Genomic DNA, 17235 nt, shown 5'->3' on the forward strand with positions numbered 1-17235 from the left:
GGCATTCAGTTTTGGCATCACATTTCACATCTCAAGTGTAGTGCAGTCTTTTCTTCTCAGCATTTATGTGAGCATGCACATGCTGTGTATTTTTTATGTACATGCTATATTGTGGTTTTCCTCTTCTGGGAAGAATAATGTGTGCTGATAATCTTAGGTTCTATGTTCTTTTTACACATACAAAACTAGCACATTTCTTAAGAAAATATTTCACTTAAAGTTTTTGCTGAAAAGTGTAAAGAAATCTTAAAGAATGGTATGAGATTGTTGTCTGTTTTCTGTGTGTAAAAATATTGGGTTGGCCAAAAAGTTCATTTTTTTCCTGTACGATGGCTCTAGTAGCACTTAGTTGTCTTTAACTTCATTTGAAACAATTTTGCTAGATTGTATTGTGACAGCTGTCATATCAGCATGCATTTAAAAAAACATCAAAACTGGTGGATTTTTGTGTAGCCATTTTAACATTGAAGATGGAAGAAAATATACAACATTTTTGGCATATTATGCTTTATTATTTCAAAAAAGGAAAAATGCAACTGAAACACACAAAAAAGACTTGTGCAGTGCATGCAGACGGTGCCGTGACTGACCGAACATGTCAAAACTGGTTTGCACGGTGTCATGCTGGAGCTGTCTCACTGTACGATGCTCCACGGCCGGGTAGACCGGTTGAAGTTGGTAGTGATCAAATCGAGATATTAATTGAAAACAAGCAGTGTTATACCATGCAGTCGGTAGCCAACATACTCAAAATATCCAAATCTATCAAGTCATTAGTGAAAATGAAACATGTCTTTTATTTTATAGAAAAAACCATATGACTTTTTGGCCAACCCATTATGTCCTACTCATCAGGTAAGGAGACAGACAGGGAGGAGAGACACTATTTGAAGAAATCTCTTTATTTGCTAAGAAAAGATTTTTGAAGGCCTTGTCTTTCAGGTTGTGGTTATAGGAAGAAATTTCTGGCTCAAAGCAAAAATCTCATTTATCCTTTTCATCTGGCAAGTGGAATAATGCTATCAACCACGATTTCCTTCTCTCGCAGTCTGTGAGGAGGCTCATGGCTGAATCATGCTAAGTTCAATGCTTAGTCACAGAATTGCAGGTTCTTTACCCTTTTTCTCCTGATCAGTTTTTTAAACAACTATTCTACCTGAACTGTTTGTTTTAACTTACCTCTTTAATACATGTTTTGTAGTTTCTTCTAAAAATGGAATTATTACCTTAGAAAAATGTACTAATTCTGAGCTTTAAAATCTCCATCGGAGCTTTTTAACTACAACTTTTTTTTGATAGCCATACCCACATCCAGTGATAAATCAATAACTGGTTAATTAAACATCAATGTGTGGTCATACAAACGTCAATGAAAGCTTTGGTTAAAGGTTTTAAGGCATTGAGATTTATAAAACTGATGTTTGTCACAAGTAAATATATATTATACATGTAGAGATATGATGGTCTATTTCACCTTTTTACATGATTTGTCAGTTTTAGGTACGTCTATAGATCAGAGAGTCATTTAAATGGGAATTGGAAAAAGTGGTAAATGAGCAATTTACAATAGAGCAATTCTCTTAAATTTATGAAAATTGGAGTTTAGTCTTCAGTGACTAACATATGGGAATAAAATCTAAAAATCAAATATTTATTTTATTAATTATATGTAATTAATCTCATAGCTTACTTTGTTTTGTTTGTACATGACTAGTCTGCCTTTGGTTTGTACATGACTATATCCTGGACACGTTTAAGTTCTCTTTGTGAGTTCCTGAGTGAGTGGGGCTCCTCCTTGTCTCAGCAGCAACACAAAAGTAACTGGTGGCGACAGAGAATGTAGCTTGGTTCCTCCCTTAAAACATCTAATTTGCTGGTTCTACCCACGTGTCAGACTTTTCAAGTACCTTTGACACAGGAATGGCTCTGTCTGGGAATGTTTTTCCATCTGACCTAATGTGCAAGTGTAGATAAGAAGGACCAGGTAATGGACAGATTGAAAGTAAGTGTGCAACCACCTGGATGGTCTGGTCATGGCAATCGACAGACGTGATCTGTGAGATGACAGCCATCTTTGTCTCTCGCGAGCTTTATAAATCGTCCCAAAATAATACACTGCTGCTGAATTATTAATGTAATCGTTTTGATGATTCCTTAGTGTATTTCAAAATGAGAATTAAATGCCAGACAATTATATATGTGAAATTGGAAATACCATTTGCACATACAATGCATTTGACTAAACATTTATTTTAACTTTGAAAAACAAATACTCCTTGGGTGGTTTTTGAAATACTGGGACAGTTTGTAATTTGATGTCACTTCTTTGAGACCATTGTTCCAGTTTAACTTCAAAGCTATGTTTAATGATACCGCATTTTCCATCCTCAAAAACATTCCCGCAACAATAATTTTAAACTTGTCAGAAATACTTTAAAATATATTTAAATTGTATGACAATGTGTTACAAATTAGGGTTGCTATATTTACCACATGGAAATACAGGGTGCCCAGTTAATTTGAATTTCAGATAAACAAAGTTATCTTTTATATACATTTGAAGCATTCTTTTACTAACAAAAATATCTGAAATTAAAGTTTAACTGGGTGTCCTCTGTGTTATCTAGCAGTACTATATGAGAAATACTAATATTTTTAAAGCCCTTATATGTAAACTCTTAGCCTAAATTTTCGATATTTATTAAAGATCTTATTTCTGTTTTTAAGCAATCTCTAAACAATTTGTAAACACATCTAGACCAATTATATAATTGTGATATTGTATCATTTACTTGATGGTGTCTGGAAAGGCCATTATGTATAGTAATATTTATCAGTTTTAACTAATCATATTTAGGTTTACCTTGTACTCTGTATATAACTTGAAAATAGAACTTTTCGACTGTAAAATTTGGATGCTCACTTCACTTGAACTGCTTTCACTCCCCTTGTTTCTCTTGGGTGTGTGAGGAGGTGCTGTATTTTTACTAAACAAGCAATCCAGGAAAGTGACTAAAACACACAACAGATTGGAGGAAAGAACACAGCCTTCTAATTTGGTGGAGAGGAAATAGTGTTTGCAAAGGTTAATTAGCTGCTAATATATTTTCTTCACACTTCTCACCTAGCTATTGACTTTGAAATTTCCTGATTCTTTAAATATAAAATATTTTTCATACTGAGTTTCTCATCCACTAGGAAAGAAGCCAGTGTGATCAAAAGATTGAGTATGTTGATGTTTTCTTTGCTCAGTAACACATCTGGAAGCATAGTTTAAAATGTAGACAACTTTGTAATTGGCTGGGCTTCTCTGCAGTATTTTCGCTTTCCACTAAAGTGAATCCAACCCTTTATGATTAAAATAACCTCATTTAGGCAAGTCCAGTAGCTCAGCATTTAATACTTTACCTCAATTTCTTATTTAAAACTATCTAAATGTTATTATCTATACTTAACCAAAATAAACATATTGACAAATTTTAGGAAAATGTTATTTGATGTTTCAACCTTCTCTTATTCTGTTTTATTTGTATAATTATATCATTGAAACAAATATCTGGGATACTTAAGTGGTTGTATATTAAACTGGAAACTTCAGTAAAATTGTATAAAATAGTCTTAAAATAATGCATATAGATAATAATATTAATATTTTATATCTTTTAAATTTGCAAAGTTATTTCAGATAAATTATAGCATTAAATTATTACTGCAATCCTTTGAAGTAGAATTTCTTTGCCCAGTTGATAAATGAGAAGACAAAACAACTTTAAATAGATTACTTTGTTTGCTGACACAGGCTGAGAGTTGGACCAAGGGATGGATTCAGATAGTTTTAATTTGTCATTTAGTACATTTGCACTGCATCATGCTGCCTTAGTACAGCATTGTATATAATATTTTGAAAATATAAATGTTTTATTTAATATTTTTCTAAATAATTATACATTGTGAAAATTAAAATGGATAATTTGTAAAAGTATGCCTAAAGAATAAAGCATGGCCCACAGGGCTCCCTTTCCCTATCCCTCCCTTTTAAAAATTTGAATGAAAGGTGAAATACAATGTACAACTTAACTTGGCCTGTATTGGAAGTCTTTTGGATTCCTCGACAACCTTTTGGATTATAGCTTTTATAAATTAACACTTTAACAATTATTCTTTCTTTTCTTTAAGATTTATTTATTTTTAGAGTGGGGAAGGGAGGGAGACAGAGGAAGAGAAACATTAGTGTGTGGTTGCCTCTTGTGCGCCCCCTACTAGGGACCAGGCCTACAACCCAGGCAAGTGCCCTGACTGGGAACTGAACTGGTAACCTTTTGGTTCACAGGCCGGTGCTCAGTCCACTGAGCCACACCAGCCAGGGCCAATTTTTCATGTTTTAATTAGAGACATGTTATATCAAAAACAATGAACAGTTTGAAGTAAAGAACTCTTTGAAACACAACTTAATTAAACATGATTCCTAAAACCAGGTTCAGGAAGGGCAAGCTACTAGGAATTTTCATTCCAAAGCAATAATATATTTTTCAGTTGGAATGTCATGCTTCTAAAATGTCAGAATTTATTCCACTGATTTTCTTCTGCAGGGGCCTTTCCTTCTTTGTTCTGTTTACAAAATTATTTTCACAGAGAAGTAGAACACACTTAAACTGTACTCTGTCCCCTGCCCCAAACAAACGAACAAACGAAAATCACTCTTCTACTTTAGTGAAGCACAGGTGAGTGACGCTCATTGCACTAATGACAGGCAGCACCTCATTTATGCCATGTTGGGGGGGTTGCCGGATTGGTAGGAAGGAAGGGGTTGGTTTAAGCTGTGTGATGTTTTTATCTCAACACATTCACCCTCAGAAACAGTTACTGTTTTTTCAGGGATAAATGAATATACTTTGACTTGACCTTTTGAAACACAAAGAAAAATAATGATGTAGAAGTTCTTCTTACACTTTTACATGTTTCTATAGAAATATGGCAAACATTTCAAAGGTAGAAAAAAAGAGAGAGAGAAATCTTTGCTTTTAAGAATTGAAAGATGTGTACGTTTTGTTGGGTGTTCACCCGAGAACAGAACTAATCAAAGACTCACTGTAAAAAAGAGGTGGACACAGCTACTAGGTCCTCAGCGACCTATAAAGCAAAACAGTTACTCCGTGGAAGCATAAAACTATATAGGTGGAAATATTCTACAGACTATTTTTGTCGACTAACTCATCATTTTACAGATGAGGAAGCAAAGCCTTAAAAACTCACACTGCTCACTAGTCAGTGCTTAAAGTCTTTTTTATGTGCTCAGTAAATATTTATAAAACACTCACTGTGTGCTGATAGTAGATGTTGCCCGTATCTCCTGAACACACACACACACACACACACACACACACACACACTATTGCTTCCTACTCCAAGCATGTACAGATCTGTGCTGGAGGGCTTTCCCTGGTGGCAGGTGTATGCAGTAGTGAACACCCACAGCCAATGATGACTGATGTGAAGACTTCTGCAGTCTTCTCACCCTTTAATGTAACAATTCTGAGTGACAGTCTAGTCTCCAAGCAGTTCCCAGAGGAACTGAGTTGCCCACCTGCTCTTAACACACCTTCTGCTGGATTCTTTCACCTCGATGTCTCACTTCTCCACTCTCCCGTTGGTATTTCCCAGATCACCACCCAAATAAACTCCCTGTACTTAAATCCCAGTCACAGGGACTGACTCTACTCTGCTCTAGGATTTCTCCCAAACACATCTTCACTCTTCCACCGTGTTTTCTGCCTTTAAGAGGCACTAAGTCATATATATTTCACTCTTAACTCTGCTTTTGGTCTTCCATCCCAACTGAGGACATCTTCACCAATCATTTTAATGAAAAGGAACACTCCTCATTCTACATCTCGAGTTCTTTCTAACTCCATTAGGCTCATTGTGTAGACTTCTCGCTTTGTCTTTCTGCATAAATGTATCCATTTTGAAATTTATAAATCTCTTTCTACTTAACAAGCCTGACTTCTAAGACTATTGCCTAACAGGCACTCAAACCAAATACGTTATCCAGACTAAACAATGATGTATCGATATTTGAATTAGCCAGTATCCATTTTGACCCAGAGTGTCAAAACCCATTGTCTAAATAGTGGGGAGTTGGGATGGTGGCAGCAAAGGCGTAGGAAATCTGCTAAGCAATATAATATTGTGATGCAAGGTTAATGAATTTTAATCAGTTTATATTTTCCAAAATATTATAGGCATTGCATATCCAATGAATTTTAGAGATTGTAAATGATGTAATATATGTGCATGCCTGTCCCATAATGGACATATAATAAATGTCTCTTCTCTTTTTCCATCTTTCTTAACCTATATACTCCAATGAAAACTGAATTAAACTAGATGCAGTAAAGACAAACAGCGTCCTTTGAAGGTCTAATTTTGGCCAGATTATTTTACACTCAGTTATCCACTGAGCATGGTGCCAGTCTTTATATTTTATTTTAGTATAATAGTATTTTGAAGTTGAAAATGAGTAACTCGGAAAGTCAGTGCTTATACTGCCTTTGGGCAAATCCACGAGACTCTATTGGTAAGATATCAGATGTTGTTATGATCAGGGCATTAACTTTGATCACGGGTCAAGAGATATGTGGGTTGTCTAAGTCAGTAGGAAGAAGCATAGAAAATGAAATATTTTTGTGGATTAAATTTTAATGTTTTAGATGATTATACCCAAGGCTTCATTGGATTTACAGATTAAAAGAGTTTAAAGCAATTTCTTCTGTGTTATAGACATGCTTGTTCAATTCTGGACCACATTTACTAGGAGATTTGGTAGCTGAAGAAAATAATATAGTTATTTTCTCATATTCTACTTTAATTTGCTCCTACAGTTTAGATCATGTATTTATTGATGTTATTTGGAGCACTAAGAAAAGCTTGAGGCAGATTCTTATTAAATTTTATCAGATGAAGAAATAAGTTGCTATATTCTTAATGATTAGTAGGAATTGATTCTTTTGAAGTTCAAGAATCAAGGGACTCTGAAATCACACTTCAATTGGAATTCCTCCTTGATTTCTTATAAGCATGAAAGTGGTCTATATTTTGACATATTTGAAGCAATGCTAGCATTGCCAGAACCATAGTGAATGCATCCTCGTGTGAAAAACAACCCTGCTGATAGTTTCAAGGTTTCTTTATCATGCTAGATTTTTACAATAAAAAAATGGTGTGTTTAAAACTTATTAAAAAACTATTCACGTTTTTCTCTGATGCATTCTGTATGTGTGCGTGTGCTCACACACACGGGCATGCCTGCGTGTGTTTTATCTTCAGTCTAGAATTTCTAATAGTTCCTTGAAAGCCAGGGATTTCATTTATCCATTTATCTGCCCATTCAATAGCAGTTCCGACATCTCAGACACTGTGCTAGCCTCGAGTATTTGCATAAAGCACACTGAGTCTACTCGAGTCAAACTAATTTAATTTTCTTTCTCTAAATTTCAAAATTTACTTCTTTTTTGTAGACATAATGAACATTTTCTTTGGTGAATATTACAAACATTTCTTCCAGCAAGAATGACATTTCTCATGGAATCACCAGCCTCATAGTGCAACGTGGTTCTGGAGTACTTAAGTATCTTTGCAGTGAGGACATTAAACACAGTGAAGACACCTGGGTCTGTCATCTTTTCCTGTGACCACGCCTCTTAGATGGCTTTGAGTGTTGATTGGTTAATGTCTGGGCCAGTCTTTAAGTGATACTTCAACTTATAAGCACCATAGTGCTTTTTTTAAAAAAAAAAACTACAATATCACAAGTTTATAGTGGCAGTTATTCAATGAATCAGTATACGATGGTGTATGTTATCAGTAACAGAACTAAGCCTTATGCATTTTCCAGTTCTGTTCTTCCCGTAAGCTAAAATATTTAATATTAAATTCACCCTTTATGACAGATTATAAAGCAAAGCTAAAAGAGCAGATACAATGAATGAATGTGCTTCAATAATTACTAGATGTTCTCTTTATTATTAGGTACACTATATAGAGTATATAAGGAATTTACTGTTTCCCCAAAATAGATCATTCCTGCAAGTGTTGTCATCAGTGTGTACACGGAAGTAGCAAGTACTAGATTAGAGATAAGAAGACCTGAGTTAGACTCGGTTTAACTACTGTTAGGCTTGGCTTTTAAATATGCAGAATTGAGGTTGATAACTTCTATCCACTGCCTTATTTTTAACAATCAAGTTATCAGTCTAGAATTTCAGATTTATTTAGCACATTTATTTAGACTTTTACCCAGAGCTTTGCATCTGTATAAAACTAACACTCTCCCTCCTCCATATGTGTGTGTGTGTGTGTGTGTGTGTGTATATATATTCATTCTTATAAATGAATTTTGAGAATTCTGAGAAATAAATTATGTACATTTTTCATTATAATCCATAGATCATGGAACATCTTAGCGATAGTATTTCACTTAATTTTTTTAATAGAAACTGTGATAGTCAAGCATATCATCAAAACTTTTGCAGTTAGTGTCCTGGCTGGTGTGACTCCGTTGGAGTGTCATCCCATACAAGGAAAGGTTGTAGGTTCAATTCCTGGTCAAGGCACATATCTAGGTTGCAGGTTCTACGCCCAGTTCGAGAGCCTACAAGAGGCAACGAACCAATATTTCTCTCTCACATTGATGCTTTTCTCTCTCTCTTTTTAAAAAGCAGTGAAAAAATGTTTGCATCTGAGGATTAAAAAACTTATGCAGTTATTGCATTTTTATTATACAACTAATTTCTACAGGCTAGTGAGGAGTTGATATATATAAAAAAATTTTAAGGTGTACTACTCACATAATATTAAGTTGGCACAAAATGATACTTGACCTTTAGTTTATTAGAGATATATTAGAAAAATATTCAAATGCTTTTTTTAATATGTGAAATAAGAAAATTTTGATCTTGTGGTTTCTTTGATTTTTAATCTTCAGCTAGAAATTTAAACTTTAGACAAAAAAAATTTTATGTCGGAACACATCTAGATTTTTATTCCACAAATCTTTCTCTTTTGCAAACTACCTGAATGTAATTGAAGAGAAGACGGACACACAGCAAAGAAATGGGATAAGAAGGAATGGGATGCAGGAGGGGCTTTCATCCAGGATACAAGCAGGAGAATTACTTCTAAAATAGCTATGTTCTCATAATGCCACCAACAGAAATTAAAATTCAAGCAAATACTATGAACTACTAGTAACAGGAATTAGAATGGAAAAAGCATTGTAGGAGTTAGAAACCACAATCTAACCAATTTAAGAAAAATAATAAATTATTGGTTCTATAACTTGTGCCTATCCTTACTTTTTCTTTTTATCTTTGTAAACAATATTCTCATCTATTCCAAACTTCACACAAAGATAACGATACAATTGTTTTTCCTTTTAAAGGACGATTGTCTTAAGTTTACTCCTTCAGCTACTTTTAGCTATCTTTGGAAACCTTCGTTCCATTCACATTCTTTCCTCCCCAGCTGCTCCATGCACACATACCCAATCGTGTGCACACACACACAGCCACACTGATGGCAAGTTCCTCGTTCCTTTGTTTCTACAGTGCCACAGTGCTGCTGGTTGTCTCTTCCCAGGTACCACAGCTGACTTGGGTACAGTTGATAGCACTGGTGTGTAGTTACCAGGTCAAATTGCTACAAAATATATTAATCACATAATTTTAGTTATAACTGATTTGAGCTAAACAATGGGGATATTTGTGAGCAGGAGTTAATACAATTCATTCATAAAAGGTCTCCTTAATTTTTGTCTGATTGACTTCATATTAGGAACCAAAGGGTAATGAAAACAACAGTACCGAAAAGGTTTTAAAAACTTTAGCAGATAACGGTTGCCTGATATTTGTCAGGTAGTGGATCACTGTGCAGAGCCATGGGGGTGGCCAAGAGAAGGGTATTAATAAATTGCATGGGATGTTAATCTCTATTTGAATTTGGAATGTCACACACACACACACACACATCAGATGTTAGATATAAAATGTGAATTTTCAGTTCCAATATTTAAATCTTGTCCCTGGCAACATCTTACTTCCATGTGGAAGCTTTGTACTTACGCTTTGAATTTTTAACATCAACTATTTATCAGAGGCCAACTTTTCTAGGAAAGTGGCATGCACAAGACTGTCACAGCATACATTTTAAAGATGGAATGGTCTATTTTGCTCAGATTTAATTTTTGACTCCCAGTAGATGCTGGGAAACTAAAGTAATTTATCTCTCAACATGCTGGGGGACGCTTTAAATTTCAGTAAGCAGCAGTATTATATTAGCATAGACTATTTGGGTAAAATTGTTTGAAGGAGATAATAAATAACTAAACTACTTGGTTAAAGTCAGAAGTGAAACAATTTGTTCTTGTCATCCGGTGGTGCTCAAATTATGACAAATAGCTCTCTAAAGGTTTGACTAACCTATGAATCTGGTTTGAGGCTCTCGCTGGCTTTATCTTACCGTCAGGCACACGATGCACTGAAATCCACTGAGAACCTCTGTGTCTGAGTGTGAAATACCTTCCAGTGTAATGTTGTTCAACAATTTGCATAAAACATTTAGCCAGGGAGATCATAACCAAGACAACTCAATTCTATAACATGTGCCTCTGCTAATTAGTTGATATGCCGTAGCTTTAAAGTACTAAAAGGTACAATATAACTACTTTCTCAAGGAGGGGCTGAGGGAATTTTGAGTATGGGATAAATAGGACAGGTACATGTTTAAGAAACACACACAGGCACAGTTGCAAACACACGCTAGAACTGATCCACAAGCGGAGACTTTCGCAACTATTTGAAATTGTTAATTTTCACCTATTTGAAACCTGGGACAGTGTCGATGTGTGTGGTCAAGCCATCCAAGGGCAATACGAGATATTCCTCAGTTGTACCAGATTGCAGCAACTGGCTGAGCTACCTCGTGAGAAATGGGAAGTGAGAACATGCTCCTTGGTGGTCAGGTATAATCTTCATCTTCGTTTCATCAGGGAGTAAAGTTGACAAAGTTGTAGGATGAGTGGGGTCGGCCTCCCTCTGTTGGTTATAAGACCCCCAAATCTCCACAGGTAAAGGGAGAGGAATTCAGCTCATACTTTTGCCTCTTCTTTAATTACACCCCCTCAGGACATGTACCTGTCAGAATACAGTTTCCTCTCCTAATTTTGTTTTAGTATAGAATTTACTTTAAAATGTATCCCTATAAAAACATTGGAACATAGAAGTTGGGCTGATTCAGTGTGAATTGTCCAATATTCCTGAAAATTGTCCTTTATCCCAACCTGGTTAAGATAGATTCTGGATATATTTTGGTGATTTGAGTTATTTGATTTTAGATTTATTTAATTTAACAAAGCCAAACACATCTTTCTTTATAATATTAGCAAGTAATATAAACTACTTTTATTGAAAATTATCTAAACAAATAGAAATGGAAATACATCTATGTCTTGTTTCATTGGAAGCAATTTATTTTTTAAAAAATCCTAGTTATTTGGATTAGGACCTATTATTTGTAATATTAATTGCAATAATACATTGGCATTACATTTATGCATTTTTCAATATTAATTTTTAGTATTTTCTTCTTTACAATTACAATTTACATTCAATATTATTTTGTATTAGTTTCAGGTGTACAGCATAGTGGTTAGGCAATCATATAATTTACAAAGTGTTCTCCCTGATGTTTCCAGCACCCACCTGGCACCGTACGTAGTTATTACAGTATTATTTACTATATTCCCTATGCTGTACTTTCCATCCCCATTACTATTGGTAACTACCAATTTGTGCTTCTTAATCCCCTCACCCTTTCCACCCAGTCCTCCCAACCCCCTCCCCCTCTGGCAACCATCAGTTTGTTTACTGTAACTATGAGTCTCTTTTTATTTTGTTTGTTTATTTTTCTTTAAATTCCACATGTAAGTGAAATTATATGATATTTATTTCACCTACCGTAATACCCTCCAGGTTCATCCATGCTGTTGCAAATGATAAGATTTCATTCTTTCTTTACCACTGAGTAGTATTCCGATGTGTAAATGTATCACAGCTTTTTTATACACTCATCTACTGATGGGCACTTGGGCTGATTCCAGATCTTGGCTATTGGAAATAATGTTACAAAGAACATAGCGATGCATATTTTCTTTTGAATTAGTGTTTTGTGTTTCCTTGGTTATATAACCAGAAATGGGATTGCTGGGTCATGATGCAGTTCCATTTTAAGTTTTTTGGGAATGCTTCATACTATTTTCTATAGTGGCTGCACCAATCATCATTCCCACCAACAGAAGCTGCTGTTGTTAATGTATCTTCTTATAGAGCAGAGCTAATATGTATTTTTATATAGCAAAGGAGGTAGCTATAAATAAATATGATAGGGAAGAGCAATGCGATTTCATCAAATTATGATTTTTCTCAAGCTTACATTTAGAATTTTTTTTTCTGAGCCAAATAATTCTGATGCTATCTAAATAGAAGCCATTCTAAAACAAATCACTGTAATTTTCCATAAGAAAGTATGATGAACTGAGGCTGGAAAATATTTTTATTAGTTATATAAAGTTATATAAATTCACTGCCCTACGAATGTTTGCATTTTATTTTAGTGTCATACTGCCACGTAGATGGACTGTGATGAAAAATTAAATGCACAATTACAGTTTCCCCAAATCATTACATATTTTTTAACCCTTACTAAAATTGATCAGTTGAGCTTTTCTGTTAAGCAAAATAAGGGAGTAATGAAATGTGCATGCTGTCAATGCAAGTTTTGAGGTTTGGGAAAAGAAAGTGTATTTATAAAGAATGTTTCGAAGCCCAAAGCAGCGTCACACTTATCGGAGAAGAAATTGTGCTGTAGGGCAGTGGGTGCCATCCGTCGCACCCACTGAAGCCTGTGTCCTTAGTAAATATACCAGTCTGATAAGCACGTGTATTTGCTTAAGTGCTTCACAGTTTGTTATTTTTCTATAAAAAGTCATACTTTTGTTTGCCTTTGCATTTATAAATTTTTATTTTATTTTTTAATCCTCCCCCAAGGACTTTTTTTTTTCATTGATTTTAGAGACAAGGGAAGGGAGAAAGGAAGGGAGAAAGAGAAACATCAATGTGAGAGAGAAGCGTCCATTGGTTGCCTCTGGCATGTGCCCTGACTTGGGATTAAACCTGCACAACTGCACTTGAACAACAATAAAAAAATGTGAAATAAAATAAAATAAAATAAACCTACAACCTAGGTATGCTCCTCAGCTGGGAATCAAACCTGCAACCTTCCCGTTACGGGATGATGCTCCAACCAGCTGAGCCACATTGGCCAGGGCTGCATTTTATTTTGACCATGTAAGGAATTTACATTATATTAAAAAATGAGAGCTTTTTTAAAAGTAGAAATACAAATTACCCAGTTAGAAGAAATATGCATATTTGACACCTATAATTATTTTGTGATTAATGTATTTTTTATAGTTTACTTAAAAGAAAAAAGTCAGTTTTGGAATTATATGTCTTTCAAAGTCCAGAAACACTTGTACACATGTATACAATTTAAATAAACTTTGGAATATACGTGTTCAGTAACATTTTTGGAAGCAATATAGAGATTCTAAAAGAAGAGGTAATAGGGGTTTGTATAAAATATAGCACAGTGACCAAGGGAAAAGCATTTGGAAATTTTCAAATAAACTCAGTTTTCTATATGTCAATTTTTATTTTAATTCCAGCACAGTTTATCTTAATAGAATCAAAATACTTAGTTTGAGTTAAAACTAGCACTTCTTTATCATATTTTACCCTGTTCTGTCATTGTAGCTGATACTCTTAATCTCAAGTTTAATAAATAAATTATCTTTGTTTGTTGCATGTGGCCATGTGTGACACATAAGGAAAAAGTTTACTAATCAGTTTAGTCCACTAACTCAAGTGCCATGCACCCAGTGTAGCTGGACATGCCTGGCTTTATATGACCGATCTGTATCTATTATTTTACCTAAAGGATAGGGGTTGGCATGTTAAACTTACTTTGTACCTCTCTTGGCACAGCAGGTATGTAATGAATGTTGGAAATAATGCTGAACTGCTTGAATTTTAATACAGTTTCACCTAGTTTTCCACACATTTCAATTTTGTACATATAAGCAAGCAGTTGGCAAAAATAAAGTCTAAAACAGAGGTCAAGTTACTCAGTGTTTTCATTTTCGATGGACTGCCCGTTCTAAACTGAAAATTATCTCCCAAGTATAAATTACAGAGTTGCATGAGGGATCAATAAACTAGTAATTAGATTTGGGTCTCGGGTGATTAGACTTGGGTCTCAGGTGAATGCAGAAGATTTTCTTGCTTTATGTTTATGATGAGTTATGATTTTGTATTTTTGTTACAAAACTAATGCTATAAGAAACGTTTTAGGAATTAGAACTTGTATGCATTTAAATTCTCTAGCTACGTAATTCTTTTAAAAATCCTTAACTGGTAATTTTACACTTTTTATTACATTTTTTCCATTACCATTTATTCTCCCTGTACCCTCTTCCACCTACATGTGCCCCTTCCCCTCATAATCACCATACTGTAGTCCCTGTCCATAAGTTCGTTCTTTCTCTTCCTTTCTTTGCTTGATCCCTCCAACCACACAACCCACAACCCGCCACCCACAGAGCTGTCACCTGTTCTCTCTCTATGAGTCTGTCTCTGTTTTCCTTGTTAGCTCATTTTGTTCATTAGAGTCCACATATGAATGAGATCATATGGTATTTGTCTTTCTCTGACTGGCTTATTTCACTTGCATATGTTCTCCAGGTCCATCCATGCAGTCCCGAAGGGTAAAATTTTCTTCTAGTTTTAAAAATATTATTGATTCTGTATGAGATAAACTCAAACTCATGGGTTTTATTCAGTGTTATGAATAGTATATTGTTATAATTATGTATATAACATTTGGTTGGGTTGTTTGGTCTTCAGAGAGACCTCTATTTTATAGATCTTTAGCCTCATCGTATGTTTCTCACATCAAAAAGAAAGGAGGCAGAATGTATGGCAAATAAATCTGGAAATCAAAACAAGATCTATTTTTTCTTGGAGATCTATACTATGCATTTATACAATGAAAATCTGTGAAGTCCCACAGAAAAGAAACAATTTTATCTTTCTGGTTGATGCATATTCTAAAGCCATGACTATAGAATGCTTTTGCCTGTGTAACATTTATTACAGCTGGAAGCACTAGTAATTTTGGGGTGGAGATACTTTCACAGGCATTAATTTAATCTGTTTTCCAAATAATTTTTGTAAAATTTTTTTGTATTGTTTTTTAAATAAAACTTTAGATCATCCATATTTGTAAGAAACACAAAATAATGTGCTTTTTACAAGTGCATGTCACTACTGAAGACTTTATGTAGTTGTAGCCTCAAAGACTCAAAGAAGGAATTTTTAACTTCTTGACAATCATTTTATTCATTCTTTCCATTCCATTTTTCCTTTATAACACAATTCGTATCCATAATTTATATTTATGACATATTTCAGCAACCTTGATGATTAGTAGAAGTGTCCATTTGTATTTATTCTTGAAGGGCCAACACATTCATTCAACACTTTGGTAGAAATTGAGACTATTATGCATTAGATAATCTGATATTTTCTTTTGCTTCCTATATCTACAGTTGCTTTTGATCCCTTACCTAAATCTCATGAAGAAATTTCTGCCACTATCGTGCAGCTATACTGTTCCTCAATAATAGTGTCAACACCTGATATGTGTGCCTAATATATATAAACATACATATGACATACATATAAATGTTATATATATGAACATATACATATATATGTTTAAAAGTCATAGTTTCAGCAAAGTATTAACAAGCCACTTACCTTAAATTTTCCATGAACTATCATCTTAATCATTTCACGGTTTAGGGGTGTGTGTGTGCATATGTGTGTGCTTAACTATGTATATGTGTGTGTATAAAAATATACGTATAACTTATTCTCATTATGAATTTTTAATTCTTTTCTTGACAAATTATTCTGAGACTTACACTGAGATCTTTTACCACAATGCAAAAATGTGCTTTTCTAATATCACTGATACAGTGTTTTAATATGTTCTTAGAAAATATTGGCTAATTTTATGGATCTTTGTGGAATATATTTTGAAAGGAATATTATGAGAGTTTTATTATTTAAAATATGAGTAAAATGTAATCAGTGTTTCATCCTGTATACATATTTTGTTTTAGTTCAAATCAATAAAACATTCTTTTTTTAATTTTTTATAGAGTAATGAAGTTGTCTACTACAATGCAAAGGATGATCTCGATGTGAGTATTAAAATTTTTACATTAAATTCCAAGGTGAACTTCGTTATACTGGGATGGCTGGTTTTATACAGCAAGTTGACTTTACTGATTTAGTATTTCAGGAAATGTGTGATAGTGTAAGAAAAATACCAGTTAGACACAGCAAGGTAAGGATGAATTTTGGTGCTTATGTGACCTTAACAACTCACTGGCATCTTCCTAAGCAGAAATGCCACATGTTTCTCTAGATGTGAACTCACACTGTACCCTGTCCAGACCTCAGTCCACTGCACTGACTCGAATTCTCTGTGCTCCATTAGCATTGCTGACAGAGATTGGGGCCCATCTGTCTCTGTAATCTGGCTCCCGTCACTGTGGTCACTAGGCATGTATACTCTGGCCTAAACTGCATAAACCAGGGGAAGCCCAGTATTTCAACTGCCCTATGAATGACATTCTGGAAGCTGAGCAGAAACTGGCCTGCCTGTTCAATCTTTAAAGTGTATTAGGTTCTTTTTTAAAAAAAATTTTTATTGTTATTCAATTACAGTTGTCTGCATTTTCTCCCCATCCCTCCACCCCAACCCAGCCAAACCCACCTCCCTGTCCCGCCTCCACACCCCCCTTGATTTTGTCCATATGTCCTTTATAGTAGTCCCTCTCCCCACTGTCCCCTCCCCACTCCCCTCTGGCTATTATTAGATTGTTCTTAACTACAATGTCTCTGGTTATATTTTGTTTGCTGTTTTCTTTTGTTGATTATGTTCCAGTTAAAGGTGAGATCATATGGTATATGTCCCTCACCTCCTGGCTTATTTCACTTAGCACAATGCTCTCCAGTTCCATCCATGCTGTCGTGGGTATAACCTCCTTCT

At 34.6% G+C, this 17235-nt stretch overlaps 1 protein-coding gene across 7 annotated transcripts in view; it reads left to right on the forward strand.

Moving 5' to 3' along the window:
• Positions 1 to 17235, forward strand: part of CACNA2D1 (calcium voltage-gated channel auxiliary subunit alpha2delta 1) — a 457573-nt gene that overhangs the window by 247840 nt on the left and 192498 nt on the right. For all 7 annotated transcript variants that reach the window (XM_053926392.2, XM_053926394.2, XM_053926393.2 and 4 more), the window contains exon 5: positions 16340 to 16381. In XM_053926392.2, coding sequence (XP_053782367.1) covers positions 16340 to 16381 — 42 coding nt within the window. The remainder of the gene's footprint in view (positions 1 to 16339; positions 16382 to 17235) is intronic.

This window comes from Desmodus rotundus, chromosome 6 (assembly GCF_022682495.2).
Source record: "Desmodus rotundus isolate HL8 chromosome 6, HLdesRot8A.1, whole genome shotgun sequence".
NCBI classification, from domain to species: Eukaryota; Metazoa; Chordata; class Mammalia; order Chiroptera; family Phyllostomidae; genus Desmodus; species Desmodus rotundus.